The sequence below is a fragment of the Lucilia sericata genome, unplaced genomic scaffold (assembly GCF_015586225.1).
Source record: "Lucilia sericata isolate MDLA Ls3-8-SP2 unplaced genomic scaffold, ASM1558622v1 Contig001534F_arrow, whole genome shotgun sequence".
Lineage (NCBI taxonomy): Eukaryota > Metazoa > Arthropoda > Insecta > Diptera > Calliphoridae > Lucilia > Lucilia sericata.
The window spans coordinates 46,702-63,907 of NW_023995458.1; the positions used below are offsets into that span (position 1 = coordinate 46,702).

General features: G+C 28.9%; 5 protein-coding genes across 8 annotated transcripts; 2 read left to right on the forward strand and 3 right to left on the reverse strand.

The window, feature by feature from the left end:
* The first annotated feature begins 1,879 nt into the window (after nucleotides 1–1,879).
* On the forward strand, nucleotides 1,880–4,102 carry LOC119611794 (glucosidase 2 subunit beta). The gene is made up of 2 exons (XM_037967488.1): nucleotides 1,880–3,133; nucleotides 3,187–4,102. The coding sequence occupies exons 1-2, from the start codon at nucleotides 2,104–2,106 to the stop codon at nucleotides 3,822–3,824; spliced, it is 1,668 nt and encodes a 555-aa protein (XP_037823416.1). The 5' UTR covers nucleotides 1,880–2,103; the 3' UTR covers nucleotides 3,825–4,102.
* A 45-nt stretch (nucleotides 4,103–4,147) lies between these two features.
* LOC119611795 (ragulator complex protein LAMTOR3 homolog) lies at nucleotides 4,148–5,078 on the reverse strand. Its single transcript, XM_037967489.1, has 3 exons — nucleotides 4,907–5,078; nucleotides 4,655–4,847; nucleotides 4,148–4,445 (listed from the first exon to the last, which is right to left on the reverse strand). Exons 1-3 carry the CDS (start codon nucleotides 4,948–4,950, stop codon nucleotides 4,305–4,307), a joined length of 378 nt encoding a protein of 125 aa, XP_037823417.1. The 5' UTR covers nucleotides 4,951–5,078; the 3' UTR covers nucleotides 4,148–4,304.
* A 491-nt stretch (nucleotides 5,079–5,569) lies between these two features.
* LOC119611799 (syntaxin-5) lies at nucleotides 5,570–8,372 on the reverse strand. The gene is made up of 2 exons (XM_037967495.1): nucleotides 7,116–8,372; nucleotides 5,570–6,618 (listed from the first exon to the last, which is right to left on the reverse strand). The coding sequence occupies exons 1-2, from the start codon at nucleotides 7,873–7,875 to the stop codon at nucleotides 5,870–5,872; spliced, it is 1,509 nt and encodes a 502-aa protein (XP_037823423.1). The 5' UTR covers nucleotides 7,876–8,372; the 3' UTR covers nucleotides 5,570–5,869.
* Nucleotides 8,373–8,694: 322 nt separating this feature from the next.
* LOC119611804 (transmembrane protein 147) lies at nucleotides 8,695–9,921 on the forward strand. Its single transcript, XM_037967500.1, has 4 exons — nucleotides 8,695–8,985; nucleotides 9,057–9,198; nucleotides 9,305–9,526; nucleotides 9,596–9,921. Exons 1-4 carry the CDS (start codon nucleotides 8,909–8,911, stop codon nucleotides 9,842–9,844), a joined length of 690 nt encoding a protein of 229 aa, XP_037823428.1. The 5' UTR covers nucleotides 8,695–8,908; the 3' UTR covers nucleotides 9,845–9,921.
* Nucleotides 9,922–10,638: 717 nt separating this feature from the next.
* On the reverse strand, nucleotides 10,639–16,677 carry LOC119611797. 4 transcript variants are annotated; one of them, XM_037967491.1, is made up of 13 exons: nucleotides 16,525–16,649; nucleotides 16,318–16,469; nucleotides 16,077–16,258; nucleotides 15,680–15,755; nucleotides 15,483–15,627; nucleotides 12,496–12,664; nucleotides 12,395–12,438; nucleotides 12,256–12,304; nucleotides 12,119–12,197; nucleotides 11,692–12,060; nucleotides 11,215–11,572; nucleotides 10,994–11,150; nucleotides 10,639–10,926 (listed from the first exon to the last, which is right to left on the reverse strand). In XM_037967491.1, exons 2-13 carry the CDS (start codon nucleotides 16,461–16,463, stop codon nucleotides 10,826–10,828), a joined length of 1,875 nt encoding a protein of 624 aa, XP_037823419.1. In that variant the 5' UTR covers nucleotides 16,464–16,469; nucleotides 16,525–16,649; the 3' UTR covers nucleotides 10,639–10,825. The 4 variants fall into 4 exon arrangements, with proteins under 4 accessions (XP_037823419.1, XP_037823422.1, XP_037823421.1 ...); XM_037967492.1 differs by having other exon boundaries at nucleotides 10,674–10,926; nucleotides 16,318–16,466; nucleotides 16,525–16,677; XM_037967494.1 differs by lacking the exon at nucleotides 16,525–16,649 and having other exon boundaries at nucleotides 10,673–10,926; nucleotides 15,680–15,877; nucleotides 16,318–16,459.
* Nucleotides 16,678–17,206: the final 529 nt, after the last annotated feature.

Genomic DNA, 17,206 nt, shown 5'->3' on the forward strand with positions numbered 1-17,206 from the left:
ATAAAACGAAATTTTTATAAAACCAAAGATAATTAAAAAACGAGATTTTAAATTTTTTATAACGAATATTTAAACATTTTATAAGTTTATCTAAACCTTTTTATTAAAAATATTTGAATAAGAATCTAATTTAGGAATCATTTGCATCAATATTGTTTTAAATTTATTTTGAACTCTTATCTCTCTTATCAAAGATCTATGTTTCCCGATATACATACATATTTTGAAGTTTTTATGTCAAGGATTTAGATGTAATTAATTCACTGGTAACTACTGATTACAATTATCCAATGACAGTTTAGTTAGTTCGTTAGTTAGTTAGCTAGTTAGTTAGTTAGTTAGTTAGTTAGTTAGTTAGTTTGTTAGTAAGTTAGTTAGTTAGTTAGTTAGTTAGTTAGTTAGGTAGTTAGTTAGTTAGTTAGTTAGTTAGTTAGTTAGTTAGTTAGTTAGTTAGTTAGTTAGTTAGTTAGTTAGTTAGTTAGTTAGTTAGTTAGTTAGTTAGTTAGTAGTTAGTTAGTTAGTTAGTTAGTTAGTTAGTTAGTTAGTTAGTTAGTTAGTTAGTTAGTTAGTTAGTTAGTTAGTTAGTTAGTTAGTTAGTTAGTTAGTTAGTTAGTTAGTTAGTTAGTTAGTTAGTTAGTTAGTTAGTTAGTTAGTTAGTTAGTTAGTTAGTTAGTTAGTTAGTTAGTTAGTTAGTTAGTTAGTTAGTTAGTTAGTTAGTTAGTTAGTTAGTTAGTTAGTTAGTTAGTTAGTTAGTTAGTTAGTTAGTTAGTAGTTAGTTAGTTAGTTAGTTAGTTAGTTAGTTAGTTAGTTAGTTAGTTAGTTAGTTAGTTAGTTAGTAGTTAGTTAGTTAGTTAGTTAGGTTAGTTAGTTAGTTAGTTAGTTAGTTAGTTAGTTAGTTAGTTAGTTAGTTAGTTAGTTAGTTAGTTAGTTAGTTAGTTAGTTAGTTAGTTAGTTAGTTAGTTAGTTAGTTAGTTAGTTAGTTAGTTAGTTAGTTAGTTAGTTAGTTAGTTAGTTAGTTAGTTAGTTAGTTAGTTAGTTAGTAGTTAGTTAGTTAGTTAGTTAGTTAGTTAGTTAGTTAGTTAGTTAGTTAGTTAGTTAGTTAGTTAGTTAGTTAGTTAGTTAGTTAGTTAGTTAGTTAGTTAGTTAGTTAGTTAGTTAGTTAGTTAGTTAGTTAGTTAGTTAGTTAGTTAGTTAGTTAGTTAGTTAGTTAGTTAGTTAGTTAGTTAGTTAGTTAGTTAGTTAGTTAGTTAGTTAGTTAGTTAGTTAGTTAGTTAGTTAGTTAGTTAGTAGTTAGTTAGTTAGTTAGTTAGTTAAGTTAGTTAGTTAGTTAGTTAGTTAGTTAGTTAGTTAGTTAGTAGTTAGTTAGTTAGTTAGTTAGTTTGGCAATTAGTTATTTCTACCATTACAAACTCACAAATCTAGTTAAATAAGAGTTTACAAGCAAATAAAATCAGTGATTGATATTTGTAAAAACGAATATAATAAATTTATTACATATAATATTTAATTTCGTATTCTATATAATCTTCAACCGTCTAAATATTTGTAGGTCTTCCTGAGTTCGTTATAAACGAGATTGACTGTATGAAGATTGTATTTTTTTAAGAAATTTCTAGATGCCCGACATATTTCTGCAAATTAAATGAAAACAGGAATATTTAACACCCTGTTGTATACAACAGCTGATTGTAGGAATTGCCAACTGTGAAAGTGTGTATATTAATAAAGTGACAATAGAATTTTTGGTACAAAAATTATCAACAACAACCACAGGCAATTGTTGTTGTTATACATCAACCTAGCTGTCAAATTTAGTCTGTTGTTTTTGTTAAAAGCTAACTCGATGTCATAATTTGCCTGTTGTTTTTGTAACTTTTACGATTTATAAAACATCAACTGAGCGTATTGGAATTGCCAACACTAAACGCCGGTCTTTCATTGTCATATTAGCAATAATTTTCTTTATCTCTCCTTCGTTGTAAATCGTTTTTCAATAAAAAGTTTTAATAATAAATAACACTTAAAGTAAATTATTAGATAAAACCACGTCAGTGCGTGTGTATTTTCATCGAAGCCCACCGCTATTGTAAACAAAACTTTAAAATGTTGCCTAGCAAAAAAATGAAATTTGCACAAGTACTGTGCACTCTTCTGTTCACTTTCTTCACAACAACAAGTATATGGACTATTACATTAGCTGACGTACCACGTCCCCGTGGTGTGTCTTTGTCAAAAGCCACACTGTACAAACCGCGTTCGGATGATAGTTGGCTCTGTTTGGACGGCACTAAGACATTAAAGTTTGTGCAAATAAATGATGATTACTGTGATTGTGAAGATGGCAGCGATGAACCAGGAACATCGGCTTGTGCCGAGGGTACATTCCATTGTGCAAATAAAGGTCATCGTCCTCAAGATGTTCCTAGTTCCCGGGTAAATGATGGCATATGTGACTGTTGTGATGGCAGTGATGAGTATATGGCCGAGGGCATGTGTGCCAATACTTGCATAGAGTTGGGTAAAGTTGAACAAGAGCAACGAAAGTCCCAGGCAGAAATGTATAAAAAGGGTGCAGCTAAACGTTCCGAAATGGTAGCGCGTGGTAAGCAGCTTAAAGCTGAAAGGGAAAAGCGTCGTGCTGAGTTAGATGCACGTCGTCAAGAACAGGAATCTCTAAAGGCTGAAAAAGAGCAATTAAAGAAACAGGCAGAAGCTGCTGAAACGGAAGCTATTAATTTCTTTAAAGAACAACAAAAAGAAAGAGATGCAGGCGCAGCTGAAGCTGCCAGTAATGAACCCACACCTGATGATTCTTTACGCAACGAAGCTACTGCCAATTTTATGCGTTACGATTCGAATAAGGATGGTTTTGTTGAAATTGCAGAACTTCAACGAGACTTGCAATTGGATCGTGATCGTAATGGTGTTGTAGATATAGAGGAAGCCAAATACTTTTTAGATGAACGTGAGCGTATTGATTTGGAAAATTTCATTGCTTTATCCTGGCCACGTATTAAAACTATGCAGATGATAGCCCAAGGTCTATTCACTCCTCCAGAAGGCGAAGAACATAACGACGAAGTGGCTGAATTACTTAATGAAGAACAACGTGGTGATCAAAAACCAGAAGAAGGTATGTATTTTTAAAATCGAAAACAATAGAAATATTATCCTTATTATTTTTAGACAACGAACAAACTGGTCAAGATGCGCCTCAGTTTGAAGGAGACGATGAAGAGGAAGAAGAAGTTTATGAAGATGACGACACAGGCGCCGGATCCGTAGAAGCTGAAAGGAGTCCTGAAGTCGAATACGATCCCGAAACTCAGCGTTTTATTAATATGGCCAATGAGGCGCGTAATGCTTTGTCTGAGGTTGAACGTGCTGTACGAGAGATTGAACATGAAATTAAGGAAATCGATGATCAAAATGCCAAAGACTATGGACCAAACGATGAATATGCCACACTCGAAGGTGAATGTTACAACTTTGAAGAACGCGAATATGTTTATAAACTTTGCCCATTCGAAAGAGCTTCCCAGCAACCTCGCAGTGGTGGCTCGGAAATAACCCTAGGTCGTTGGGATCAATGGTTGCACGAAGGCGAAAGTAAATATGCTAAACAAAAGTATGCCCATGGCGCTTCATGCTGGAATGGACCACAGCGTTCTGTTGTCGTACAATTGAAATGTGCTCTCGAGTCGAGAATAACTGGTGTTAGTGAACCTAATCGCTGTGAATACTATTTCGATTTCGAAACACCAGCTGCCTGCGATGAAGAAGCATTTGCTGCAGCAGAACAGCGTTTCAAAGATGAATTGTAAGAGAAGAACTGAGGCCTCAAGACCTTAAGACAAAATGCAGTTACAGTAACAAAAAGAATTTAAAATGAATCATGAAGTTTATCAGATAAACATTATCCTGTGTACTACTCACATTCTGTATTTTGTTTACAATTATACTACATTTTTTCGGATTCTTATGTATTTCTTTCATCATTTGTATGTAATATGTCGTCGTCTTTAATTAAAAGTAGTTACAATTTAATTTAATTTGTAATCATTCCTTTTTTGAAATTTACTTGTAAAGTTTTAATAAAAAATTTAAAAAAAATTCTTTGTGTTATTTTTTAAGTAAAAATGTTTTTTATTTAATATATAATTTTGTTCTTATTTAAGCATCTTATACATAGTAACATATATATAATTTACAAAAAAAAAATTTGGAAAATGTTGTTTCTTATATTTATTGAGAAGTGAAGAAAGTTTATACCAAGGAGAAAGAAAATGTATGGAAATTTTCATTTATGTAGCTTCACTAACAGCAAGTCTCATGTCTTCTAAATAGGCATCCAATTGATGTTCTAATGCTAAAATATGGCCGGTATTGCAGTTTTCGGATCCAACAAATGTTAAAATCAACGGTAATTTATTCATTTGAACCACCTGAAATGTGTAATAAAAACGTATTAATATAATTAAGACTTCACTAAAAACTTGACTTTTATAGAAAACTCGACTTGTGACGCAAAAGAAAACATTGGAATCTTTCTGAGTAACTTGTAATTATTATAAAACTGAAATATTTCATTTCAACATACAATTTTAGAACATATTTTTTTAACATCTCCTAAAACTTCAAAGAACCCACTCACCTGATAGTTGGAATACATTGATATAATTGTTTTATTACGTCCCAGTCCCAATTTCCCAGCTTGATCGCTAGCTGTGGTAAATGTTGATATAAATGGGGGTGTTAAAGTAAAATCGACATTTTTATCTTGACTAACCCGCATAACGGGTGCACCATCTCGATCCGTAATTTGTATAATATACAATCCATTGATTCTAATAAGAAAATAAATAGAAATTCAAGTTAATGAAACCTATCTTAATAGTTTACTTACTTTTTTAAAAGATTTTTAAAGTATTTTTCAATATCTTCAGTCATTTTCTTTATAAGTTGTTGTTAATTTTGTGGTAAAATGTTAATTTGTTTGCGGAAAATTAACAAAATTATAAAAAGAAAACAATTCACTCCCAAAAAATGATAATAAAAAACAGCTGTTTAGATAAAAGTCAAATGCCAGATTGTTTTAGGAATTGATCAAGTTGCCAGACTAAAATTAGCAATAAAGAGTTTTTCAATAAGAGTGAGTTTAAGGCGTATATTAACATGTAAGGCGAACTGATGTTTTCTTATATATGGAGTAAAGAAGGCAAATTGATTAAAAGTGGTGTCGAAATTCAGAATAAATACGGCGTAATAATTATATATCTATATATAAAAAGTTTGTGAGCCTACTGTTCATTCCCTTAATATATTTAAGGCAAGACTAAGTCGAATCTTTACAAGAAGAAGCCAGTGGTGAATTCAATTTAAAAAAGTATAAATTATAACAGTGTGTATTTACGAAATAGTTAAATTTCAATAAATCTTCGGCTTCAATAAAAGAAAAAATGTTTAATAATTAAATTTTATTATTAAAACTCATTTTACTTTGCTAATTTAAAATTAACAAGTTTTTTCTGTTTATTTATTATATATTTTAATTTAATCATTTACAATATTTTCGTTAAACATTACATTTTATTATTATAGTTATTAAAACTTTTATTCGTTCATTCTATATCAGTGATCGATTTAATTATGATGGTTTATATACTAAAGATTCATCATATACATATAAAATATTGGTTTTTATTTGTGGTAATTTACTTTGTTGAAAAATATTGTAGGCAACAAGAGAAGGACCCATTTTCTTTATTATAAATTAGATCCATAAAATATCGTTTTCTATATATGTATGTAGTTAGTGTTAGTATTTTGAAAAGCCATAACGATAAAAAAAAAGAAATTGCTAAATTTACTATGTCATAAAAACAATAAAAAATATAAAGAAGAATATTAAAACACCAAAGATCTTAATCATTAGCCAACGATTTTTCGATACTGATTGGAAGTATTTCAAAATTTCCCCATGGGCCGCCTCAATATTTAATTCTGCATCTTGTATATTTGTATCGATACGTTCAACAATTTCTTCTTGCTCTTTGACCATGTGAGCCAACTGTTGAAATATTCCACCCAATTCCACAATGGTCGATTCAATATTCTGCATTGTTTCGGCTCGCTGTTGTACATAATTGTCGGATTCATCGTATAAGGCGATCTGTTGTTGGGTTTGTATTCTGGCTGGTGGCCCTAGCAGTGGTTGTGTATCACTTGCTGCAGACATATCAATGCTAACAGCTTGATTCTCTTCGCTTAACAGAAGTGAACCCTGTTTGGCTGTGGACGATGATACGGAATTTACTGATAGCTGACCTTGAGCGAATTGATCACGTCTATTTTTCTGATGCTTTAGATTTTCCGTACGCACTTCAAGGATCTGTTTGAAGTCGGTACTCATGCTGGCCAATTTCGATTGTAGGGCTAAAACCATGTTGGAGGAATGTGATACCAAATGCTTGCCATTGTTAGTCCGTCGTTGATCTTTAGAAATTTCCTGTAGACGTGCAATTTGCTGATTCAACGCGTTTAAATCGCCTTTAATGATGTAGGTAAGTTCTTGGATCTCTTGGGGTCGATCATCAAACAAACTCTTCTTTTTGGCCACTAAGTAAAAAAAATTAATTTGATTTATTAAACTTTAATTAAACCATCTATCTATCTATCTATCTATCTATCTATCTATCTATCTATCTATCTATCTATCTATCTATCTATCATCTATCTATCTATCTATCTATCTATCTATCTATCTATCTATCTATCTATCTATCTATCTATCTATCTATCTATCTATCTATCTATCTATCTATCTATCTATCTATCTATCTATCTATCTATCTATCTATCTATCTATCTATCTATCTATCTATCTATCTATCTATATATCTATCTACCTATCTATCTATCTATCTATCTATCTATCTATCTATCTATCTATCTATCTATCTATCTATCTATCTATCTATCTATCTATCTATCTATCTATCTATCTATCTATCTATCTATCTATCTATCTATCTATCTATCTATCTATCTATCTATCTATCTATCTATCTATCTATCTATCTATCTATCTATCTATGTACTTTTCTTATACTCACACAAAGTTAATTTCTCCAATTTGGCATAGGTACTAGCAATATTTTTGCCAATCATCTTTGCCACCATCATAAAGTCCGAATAGCTTTGTATTTGCTTAGCCTTGCGTGGATCTCGAATATTAACAGCTCTCGATATGTTACGAGATTGCAGCGATCTTATCGCATTATTAAATTCTCCAGTACGATCTCTAGCCGCCATGACTACAACACTTTCTTTATCAAACAATTCCTCTAAATCGTCGTCGAGTTCTTGTATGGGATGAGCTTTGCCCGTAGTAAAATTATTATTAACGTATGAACCGGTTGTTGTTTCTGTCGAGTCTTGATAGTTGCCAGTTACAACAGCGGCTGCTGCACTTAAGGGTTGCTGTATAAAAGTGCGCAAAGCTTGACCCGAAGTGGCCTGTATACGATTGGACAGTGAACGTAAATTCCACTGACGTTGTGCTTTACCGTACTTGTCGTCGTCTGCGTCCTCTATAGGCACTTGATTATTTGGATAGCCAAAACTATCTCCTATATTTATGGAAGATTGTTGTGGTTGCTGCTGCTGATAAGCAGCGGAATTTAGTAAGGGTGTTGCTGCTGTTGTCGAACCACCAACGCCACCACCGTTTGTTGTTACAAATAGAGGATTTTGTGGATAGTTATTATTGAAGTTGTTTTGATAGTGCTGCTGTTGTTGTGTTGGTATTAGAGGATAGCCCTCTTCCTGTGTTCCCGTAGTATCGTGTTGATGTAGACGTCGTCGTGTTTGCATCTCATAATCTACAACTGCCCAATGATGCAGTATACCCCAGCTTCATATATCTGCTTTCAAACACAGCAAACACCAAAAAAAAAAAAAACACTTTGTGTACAAGTTGAACCTTGTCTTTCTTCTTTATTGCTAATAATTAACAACAAAAATATTCGTCATGCAATTATTTTTTCCCAAGTAAATATTTTAATAATGTTCACCCTGTATTTTACGTTGTTTTTTTCTATTTTTTCTTGTCTCTTTGTACTACTCCCATGGATTTCGTTACAAAGTTTTTTTTATTAGTTTTGTAGCATAATTTTTAAATTTATTACACAATTAACTGTATTTTATGGTAGTTTGTAATGTAAATTTGTATAAATCATACAATTTATTTATTAAATTAACTATATATTGCTGGTATTTGACAAAATATTGCGAAAATTCCGTAGCGAAGAGAAATAAAAACCAATACACTAATGAATTGATACGTGGTATAACAGCTGTCAATTTGGAGAATTGTGACAAATGTAAATTTAAGTGATGCTAACTTTGCAAAACAATATAAGAAGCAAATAAGTTGAAGAAAATATATTTTAGGAATATAATTTTTTTGCAATGTTATTAAAGAATAATGTGCAAAACTAATATATATTTTAGCAAGAAATTCTACATTCAAAATTATTTGTTCACTTCAAAATTGTAACAATATATCTACCGTTTATTTTGGAGAAATTTACGGTATATATATTTAATATTTTTAATGTGGCTACCCTCCTCTATTTAGAGTCTTTTGACATTTCGTATTTCTATTTTTATTTCAAGATGTCAAATCACATATGAAAAAAATTTGACATTTATTTAAACCTCATAGAAATATTTTCACAAATTATCACTCGCAGAGTCATCCCATTCAAATTCATAATTTTTTCAGCGGCCTGCATAAATTTCATTGAAACAGAAGATTCATTTCTTTCACCAAAAATTTTAACGACGTGCCAATTAATGAACAACTAATTTAATTAATTAAACAAATATCAAAAATCCTTAAACAATGACTTTATATCATTTTGGTAATTGCTTAGCACTGGTATATGTGCCATATTACATGACCTATAAATACTCCGGTCTGTAAGTATCAAAGAAACATAATTCCCACTCAATTGAAAAAATACATATAAAATTGTTCTTTTGCAATACAGTTCCGAATATGGAGCCTTTTGGAAGTGTATACAAGCAGGCGGTATATATGTGTTTACACAATTGTGTAAAATGTTGGTACTGGCCACGTTTTTCGATTCGGATTCTTTAAGTAGTACAACGGGAGATTTTAATTTTTTGGCTGTAAGTATGTCAGTTAAAGTGTTTAACAGAGGGAGGGGAAGGGGAGATTATTATTTTTATCTAAAGCTTATCTATTGGTTTAATTTGTTTAAATAATCTGTTTTAGGAATTCTTACGCTGTAGTGTTGATATAGCCGATTTATTAGGTTTTGCTTTGATATTATCGCGTATACCCGGAAAGGGACACAGCAAGTTAATAACCGCCGGCTTAGGTTGGGCTGCTGCCGAAGTGCTCCTATCGAGGGGTATTATGCTGTGGGTTGGTGCTCGTGGCACTGAATTCAGTTGGATTTATATACAAAAATGTTTAGAGTCAAATGTTTTACTGGTAAGTGTTAAAATAGGTACATACCTTTTTTAATTTATGTCTTTTACAAATTTTACAATTATTTAACAGATTCAACATATAACTACCGCCACTTTGATTTGGTTATTCACCCGTCATGATCTGAATAAGGCCTTGAAACCCTTGGTTACTGTTTTATTAGTAATCACGATATTCAAGGGTGTCTGGCTTGAGGGTCTTCTCAGTGTATTGACTTTTGGTCCCTGGTCTACAATTGCTGTTAAGGCTTTGGTCTCCACTCTGATTGGTTTCGTTACTTTACACGTTTATTCAGGTTTAGCTCAAAAGATTGGTATTTAAGTTTCTATATTCCATAAATATTTAAATTTTATTATTTGTTTAGTTAATTGAAATAAAGCAATCCATTTTTCCATTTATTACTTATAAAAACAAAAAAGAAATGCAAAATATAGTTCGTAAATTAAAATGTTATTAGAAAATATGTAAAAAACAAAACTAAACGGAGAAGCAAAATTTTAAAGTAATAAAAAAAGACAAGTTCCAAAAATAATTTGTAATAATTTTTTTATATAAATTTTATTGCTTGTTACAGCTCACTTTATTGACCAAATAGTCTTGTTTTAATTTTTTTGCAATCAGCTCGTACGGATTATGGATTCTGTTTTCTTCATGTTTTTATTTGATGTTGGAAAATGTATCTGTTAATAATCGCGAGCAGCTTTTACTGCGCCAACTGATAAGTTCTAGTTCAGTTATAGATCAGTTCTTGTTCAGTTCCAGTTAAGTTCTAGTACAATCATAGTTCAATTCTAGTTCTAGTTCAGATTTAGTTTTGTTCTAGTACAGTACCAAATCAGTTCTAGTTCAGGTTTATTTCAGACCAAGTTTAATTCTAGTTCAGTTTTAGTTTATTATTAATTCAGTTCTAATTCAATTCTGGTTCAGTTTTACTTTAGTTCTAGTTCAATTCTTCTTTTAGTTCTAGTTCAGTTCCACTTCAGTTATAATTGATTTCTACTTATGTTTTAGTTCAGTTTTAGTTGAATTTTATTTGAGTTCAGGTTCAATTTTAGATCAGCTCTTGTTAAGTACTAGTGAAGTTTCAGTAAAAATCGATTAATAAGTGTAATTCAGATATAGAAAATATATTTCAATTTATAAGCTAGTTTACATAAGAATATGTATGTATGAAACTATCCTATTTAAATATGAATTTAACAATATCTTAAATTATATAGAAAACAAAAACTTAACAATTTTAATCCCTTGACAATGGACTAAAAAACAATGAAAACTAGTGCCCTATATATATAACACATTCTATATTATATTAGTTTTTATAGATTTACCCATTAAAATACTTTTTAAGGCAATAGTTTCAGGAAAATTTGTGAGAAAAACAAACTGGTTCTTGGATAAATCTGAGAATTGCAAAATAACAGAAATAGTGGAAGACAAAGTAGAAAACTATTTTTAAACTATACTTACTTAAGAGTGAGTAAAAACCCAAAGCTCTGTCAAAACGATTTTCAGCTAGTTTAAACAGTGTTTTTGCGGCAATTTCATTAGTTTGATTAAAACGCCACAAGTTTAATAAATTCAGCATAACACCATAAGGGCGCCACATATGTTGGTTGATAAAAGCCTTAAAAGATTAAAGGAAAAACTTTAAGCAACTTATTTTTTTTAGCAGAACATGTAAAACATACCGGTGGTTCCTTGTTATAATTATTTTCTAGCTTTTGTATTTCTTGATTTATGTTGTAAATATCGTTATTGTTGTCATCTATTACTGCATCTGTATTTAAATTTTCACTAAGATTATTTGATTCAGCTGCTGGTTGTTCGACAGACATTTTTTTAATTTTTAATTTATTTAAAGGAGTAGATTTATTTGATTTTTCTGGTGCATCTTTGAAACATAACCATTTAGGATATATTTCTGAAACCCATTTTTCGTTAAAGTCCGTGGTAAAGATTTCACGCAGTAAATTTATATATTCTCTTTCAAATTGTTCACGTGATAGATTAATCTTTTGTTTTAAGGTTAAAGATAACTTTAGAGATCTGAAAAATAGTGGAGACAGATGTTGCAACAGTTCAACTATTTGAATGTATAATGTTATTCAAAATCAGCTACATAATTATTCATGCTTCAGAGATTTATTATCCTTTAAAAAACTTACCTTCTATTAAATCTAGTTAATAGTTCTAAAGCTGTTTTAAAGTTTTTAGTTTTATATGATTTCGAGATTTTCTTTCTAGCCAATTTTGCTGAAAATGTGTTGTTATCTTTCATTTCCTCTATAAATTCTGATGTATCAATTTTAGTACATTCATCAATAATTAAACGCATTTTCTTCTTTTTAATTCCGCAGCGTTTAGAAATTTCTTTATTCTTAACAATCACTTCAGCTGCTATTGTAATTCCATCAGCGTCGATAAATTCATTGTTTTCAACAAAAATATGTTGTGGAACATTTCCTGAAGTATCGATATTTTCCAAATATTTGTTTCTATCAACTGTCTCAGCAAACTCTGTTGGTGTAAATGATCTAAAATAGAAAAAGTATTTTATTTGAAGATTGTTATAAGAAAAACTAAAAAAATTACCTTTTTAAAGGAGATGTTTTTACTGAATTTTTAGTTATTATAATATTCCCGTTGGGTATTAACGGTCCTTTAGTATAATCTAAAAATATATATTATTTTTATAGTAAAGCATCAGACTTTGTTTTTTTATAAATTACCATTACTATAACGATTCTGTTTGATGGGTATTTCCTGTTCACAACTTGACTAATAATATAAATATAAAAATAAATTATATTAATATTTAAAATGTTAAATATTAAAAAAATACTATGATTATCTAATGCCAATATTTACCTTACGTTTTGTTGGTGTTTTCTTAAGATTAAGACTAGAATTATCTGCAAAAATTATAATTAACATGAAAATAATTGTTTGAATAATAATAAACCACTAACCATTAAACAAATTTAGAAATTCTGCAATTTCTTCGTGTGTAGCCTCACCAAAGCCACTATCTTCATCTACTGCCTCGTTTAGGGAGTGAGTTGTAGTAGCACTAATTTCCCGTATAGTTATCTCACGAATTTGCAATTGTGTAATTGAACGTGAAACAGTTTCAGAAGACTTGATGAAAAAATAAAATGCTTATTTAATATCTAAAGTAAAACATATGATATATACAAAGGTATCCAAATAAAGAACAGATCTGGTTCAGATCAATTTAAGTTCAAGTTCAGTTCTAAACCATTTTCAATTATATATCAGAACTTTCCAATTGAATTTCAGAAATTTCTAGTTATATTTCAGAAACTTCTAATTATATTTCAGAAAATTCTAATTATATATCAGAAATTTCTAATTATATTTCAGAAATATCCAATTGTATTTCAGAACTTTCCATTTGTATTTCAGAATTTTCCATTATTATTTCAGAAAATTTAAATTTAACTTAAATATTAATTATTTCAGAACTTTCCATTTGTGTTTCAGAATTATCCATTTCTATTTCAGAAATTTTTAATAGAATTTTCATGTAAAATTTCTGAAATTCAAATGGAAAATTCTGAAATACAAATGGAAAGTTCTGAAATACAATTGAAAATTTTTAAAATACAGTTGGAATAAATATTTAAGTTAAATTTAAAATTTCTGAAATAATAATGGAAAATTCTGAAATACAAATGAAAAGTTCTGATATATAATTGGAAATTTTCGAAATATAATTAGAAATTTCTAAAATATAACTAGAAAGATTTGAAATATAATTAGAAAATTCTAAAATATATTTCTGAAATATAATTAGAATTTTCTGAAAAATAAAATATTTTTCTTAAATATAATTAGAAATTTCCGAAAAATAACTAGAAATGTCTGAAACATAATTAGAAGTTTCTGAAATGTAATTTGAAATTCCAATTGAATTTCAGAAATTTCTAATTATATTTCACAAATTTCTAATCATTTTTCACAAATTTCTAATTATATTTCAGAACTTTATAGTTATATTTCAGAAATTTCTAATTATATATCAGAAATTCCTAATCATATTTCATAAATTTTTAATTCTATTTCAGAAATTTCCATTTTTCATTTTTATTTCAGAAAATTTAAATTTAACTTAAATATTAATTCCAATTGTATTTAAGTAATTTCCAATTGTATTTCAGAAATTGCTATTTGAGTTTCAGAATTTTCCATTTCTATTTCAGAAATTTTTAATAAAGTATTCATGTAAAGTTTCTGAAATTCAAATGGAAAATTCTGAAATACGAATAGAAATTTCTGAAATGCAATTGAAAATTACGTAAATACAATAGGAATTAATTTTTAAAGGCCCAAATAGACTACACAAGCCGCTTGACAAACATACCAATATTTTACGTTTGTGCAAGCCTGTTGTGTAGTGTATGAGGGTGTTTCGTGTTTGTACAAATGCTTGCTGTTCGTTTGTACAAAAATTAAAAAAAATTGATTTCTACACAAACATATTGAATTTTTGTCAAACCGTTTGTATTGTTTATATTCATTAACAACAAAATTTTCACAAAATTTCCATTTCTAAGAAAAATTGACATCTGTATCTTTGCAAGTCCACAAACATTGCTCGTACAAACACCGATTTTTTCACGTTTTTGTGGGCATTCAAAGATACAGATGTCAATTTTTCTTAGAAATGTAATTTTTTTGAAAAATTTGTTATTATTGAATATAAAACATACAAATGGTTTGACAAAAATTCAATATGTTTGTGTAAAAATCAAAATTTTTTAATTTTTGTACAAAAAAACAGAAAGAATTTGTACAAACACGAAACACCCTCATACACTACACAACAGGCTTGCACAAACGTAAAATATTGGTATGTTTGTCAAGCCGCTTGTGTAGTCTATTTGGGCCTTAAGTTAAATTTAAATTTTCTGAAATAAAAATGGAAAATTGGATATTTCTGAAATATAATTAGAAATTTCTGATATATAATTATACATTTTTTGAAATATAACTAGAAAGTTCTGAAATATAATTAGAAATTACTGAAATAAAAAATGTATCTTTGAAATATAATAATTTTTTGAAATATAAAATGTATTTTTGAAACATAATTAGAAATTTTTGAAATATAATTAGAAATTTCTAGTTATATTTCAGAAATTTCTAGAATTGGAAATAAAAATGGAAAATTCTTAAATACAAATGGAAAGTTCTGAAATACAATTGGAAATTTCTGAAATATAATTAGAAATTTCTGATATATGATTAAAAATTTCTGAAATATAATTAGAAATTTCTGATACGTAATTAGAAATTTCTGAAATATAACTAGAAAGTTCTGAAATATAATTAGAAATTTCTGAAATATAACTGTTGTATTTCAATTACAGTTTTAGTTCTAGTTCAGTTCTAGTACAGTTCTAATTCAGCTCTAGTTCAGTTCTGGTTCAGTTCTAATTCGGTTAAAGTTCAGTTCTAGTTCAATTCTAGTTCAGTTCTAGTTCAGTTCTAGTTCAGTTCTAGTTCGGTTCTAGTTCAGTTCTAGTTCAGTTCTAGTTCAGTTCTAGTTCAGTTCTAGTTCGGTTCTAGTTCAGTTCTAGTTCAGTTCTAGTTCAGTTCTAGTTCAGTTCTAGTTCAGTTCTAGTTCAGTTCTAGTTCAGTTCTAGTTCAGTTCTAGTTCAGTTCTATTTCAGTTCTAGTTCAGTTCTAGTTCAATTCTAGTTCAGTTCTAGTTCAATTCTAGATCAGTTCTAGTTCAGTTCTAGTTCAGTTCTAGTTCAGTTCTAGTTCAGTTCTAGTTCAGTTCTAGTTCAGTTCTAGTTCAATTCTAGTTCAGTTCTAGTTCTAGTTCAGTTCTAGTTCAGTTCTAGTTCAGTTCTAGTTCAGTGCAGTTCAGTTGAACTTCTGTTCCACTTCAATTCTAATGAAGTTCTAGTTTCTAATATTAATTTACCTGTTCTAATGATTTTTGTATTGGTTCTTTTGTTAATCTTTCTAAATCTTCTAGGAGTTCAGAATAGTTTGTAGAAATAAATGACTTATTAGTTGATTCTCTTATTGTTAGGCGACGTTTTTTAATACATTTTTGAGACTTTAAGCTATAAATGATATTTTATATTTTAGTGAGAAAACAAATTAATTTGTTACTACCTTGACTTTCTTTTAGTGGCTTCTAAATGTTTGACATCATAATTACAGCTACGTGAAAGTAAATCTTGAGATAATCCTTGATAAAATGGAATGTTATGTTTACAAAAAATAATAGCAAATAATAAAGGATTTTCATAATGTTTAATATTTAAAATAAGTTTTTTTGTTGTGGGTGACCAAAAAACCATTAAGAAACAGCTGCTGTTACAATTACAATTTTAACTGATTGTTGATGTATGTATCTCTTATTGAGGATTTAAGAAAGATGTTAAAAAATTAATTTGTACATTACAGCTGCTTTATGCTTCTTTGAAACATATTGAGCGCAAAATACATAGAAACAGTATAAAACTCCATTAGAAACAAAAAAGGATTTTTAAACATAACCTCAACTTACGGAAAAGTGTATTGACCTGTTGTTGGTAAATTTTTAAGGTACCATACCATATATTAGTGAAAGTACGAAAGGGTATAGTATTAGGTTTTTCAACAGCACAAAGATTATCAGCATCTTCTAGATCCTGGGACAACTCCTGATTCGAATCTCTGTTTGCGCTTAGGACCGAGCACAGTTTTTCACTAAAATATATTTTTTTATATTTATTATATTCTTTTTGGTTTATTTTAGATACAATTACCATGTTTTAACAATATTTACACTTTCTACGTCATAACTTCGTAAAGATTTTGCCAAACTTTGAGAGCTTGAAACTCCGGCCTGCCAACTGGGGCCAAATATATCGTAATTATGTTGTGGTATTACCAAAGATTGACTAAAAGACATTACCTACTAGGGATATATTATATATTTACTAAATTTTAAAATACTTATTTTAATTTATTACCTTTTTTATAGTAAAATGAATTTTAAATAAAAATTTACGTTGTTTTTTAACACAACTGCAGATTGTTGACAATTAAGCGTTTTTTATATTATACATAGCGATTTTGAAATCAGTTAAGAGGGAAAGAAGTATTTGAATTGATGGCTATTCAAAGTGCGCAAATCGTAATTTAAATTTTGCCAAAGAAAAATAAATAACTAATAAAACACACCTAAATCTATTTGAACTGGTGCTAAAACACTATATAGCAAAAATATTTAATAAATAAAAATTAACAAACAAAATATTTAACATGGTTGTATACCAGTGTTGCCAGAAGATGAATTTCGAAATATACTAAAACTTAGAAAACTAAGTGCTAAAATGTTCTACAGAAGAAAAAAAAAAAGTGCTAATATTTTTTAATATAACAAAACAATTATAAATTTCTGGTACTACATCTTCATCGTTATCTTCATTTTGGTATTTTTCAAATGATCTTATTTCGTTTGGAATATAATTAGTTATACATTCATGAACAACATTTTATTTTGCAAAAGATTTTTAATACTAAATTTCCATACATAATTTGATTTATAAAACTTGTACAAAATTAAAATTTGTTTATGATTAAGGCCACTTAATAGCACACCTTTCGAATTTCAATTCATTTCAAATTTGTATTATTGAACATAAAAATTCA

Coding starts and splice junctions, on each gene's coding strand:
- LOC119611794 (XM_037967488.1), top strand. CDS start 2,104: ATGTTGCCTAGCAAAAAAATGAAATTTGCACAAGTACTGTGCACTCTT. Junction 3,134..3,186: donor TGATCAAAAACCAGAAGAAG/GTATGTATTTTT, acceptor TATTATTTTTAG/ACAACGAACAAACTGGTCAA.
- LOC119611795 (XM_037967489.1), bottom strand. CDS start 4,950: ATGACTGAAGATATTGAAAAATACTTTAAAAATCTTTTAAAAAA. Junction 4,848..4,906: donor TTTAAAAATCTTTTAAAAAA/GTAAGTAAACTA, acceptor TTTTCTTATTAG/AATCAATGGATTGTATATTA. Junction 4,446..4,654: donor CAATGTATTCCAACTATCAG/GTGAGTGGGTTC, acceptor TACACATTTCAG/GTGGTTCAAATGAATAAATT.
- LOC119611799 (XM_037967495.1), bottom strand. CDS start 7,875: ATGCAAACACGACGACGTCTACATCAACACGATACTACGGGAACACAG. Junction 6,619..7,115: donor ATTGGAGAAATTAACTTTGT/GTGAGTATAAGA, acceptor TTTTTTACTTAG/TGGCCAAAAAGAAGAGTTTG.
- LOC119611804 (XM_037967500.1), top strand. CDS start 8,909: ATGACTTTATATCATTTTGGTAATTGCTTAGCACTGGTATATGTGCCA. Junction 8,986..9,056: donor ACCTATAAATACTCCGGTCT/GTAAGTATCAAA, acceptor TTTGCAATACAG/TTCCGAATATGGAGCCTTTT. Junction 9,527..9,595: donor TAGAGTCAAATGTTTTACTG/GTAAGTGTTAAA, acceptor ATTATTTAACAG/ATTCAACATATAACTACCGC.
- LOC119611797 (XM_037967491.1), bottom strand. CDS start 16,463: ATGTCTTTTAGTCAATCTTTGGTAATACCACAACATAATTACGATATA. Junction 12,665..15,482: donor TACAAAAATCATTAGAACAG/GTAAATTAATAT, acceptor TTTTTCATCAAG/TCTTCTGAAACTGTTTCACG. Junction 12,305..12,394: donor AAACACCAACAAAACGTAAG/GTAAATATTGGC, acceptor TTATATTATTAG/TCAAGTTGTGAACAGGAAAT.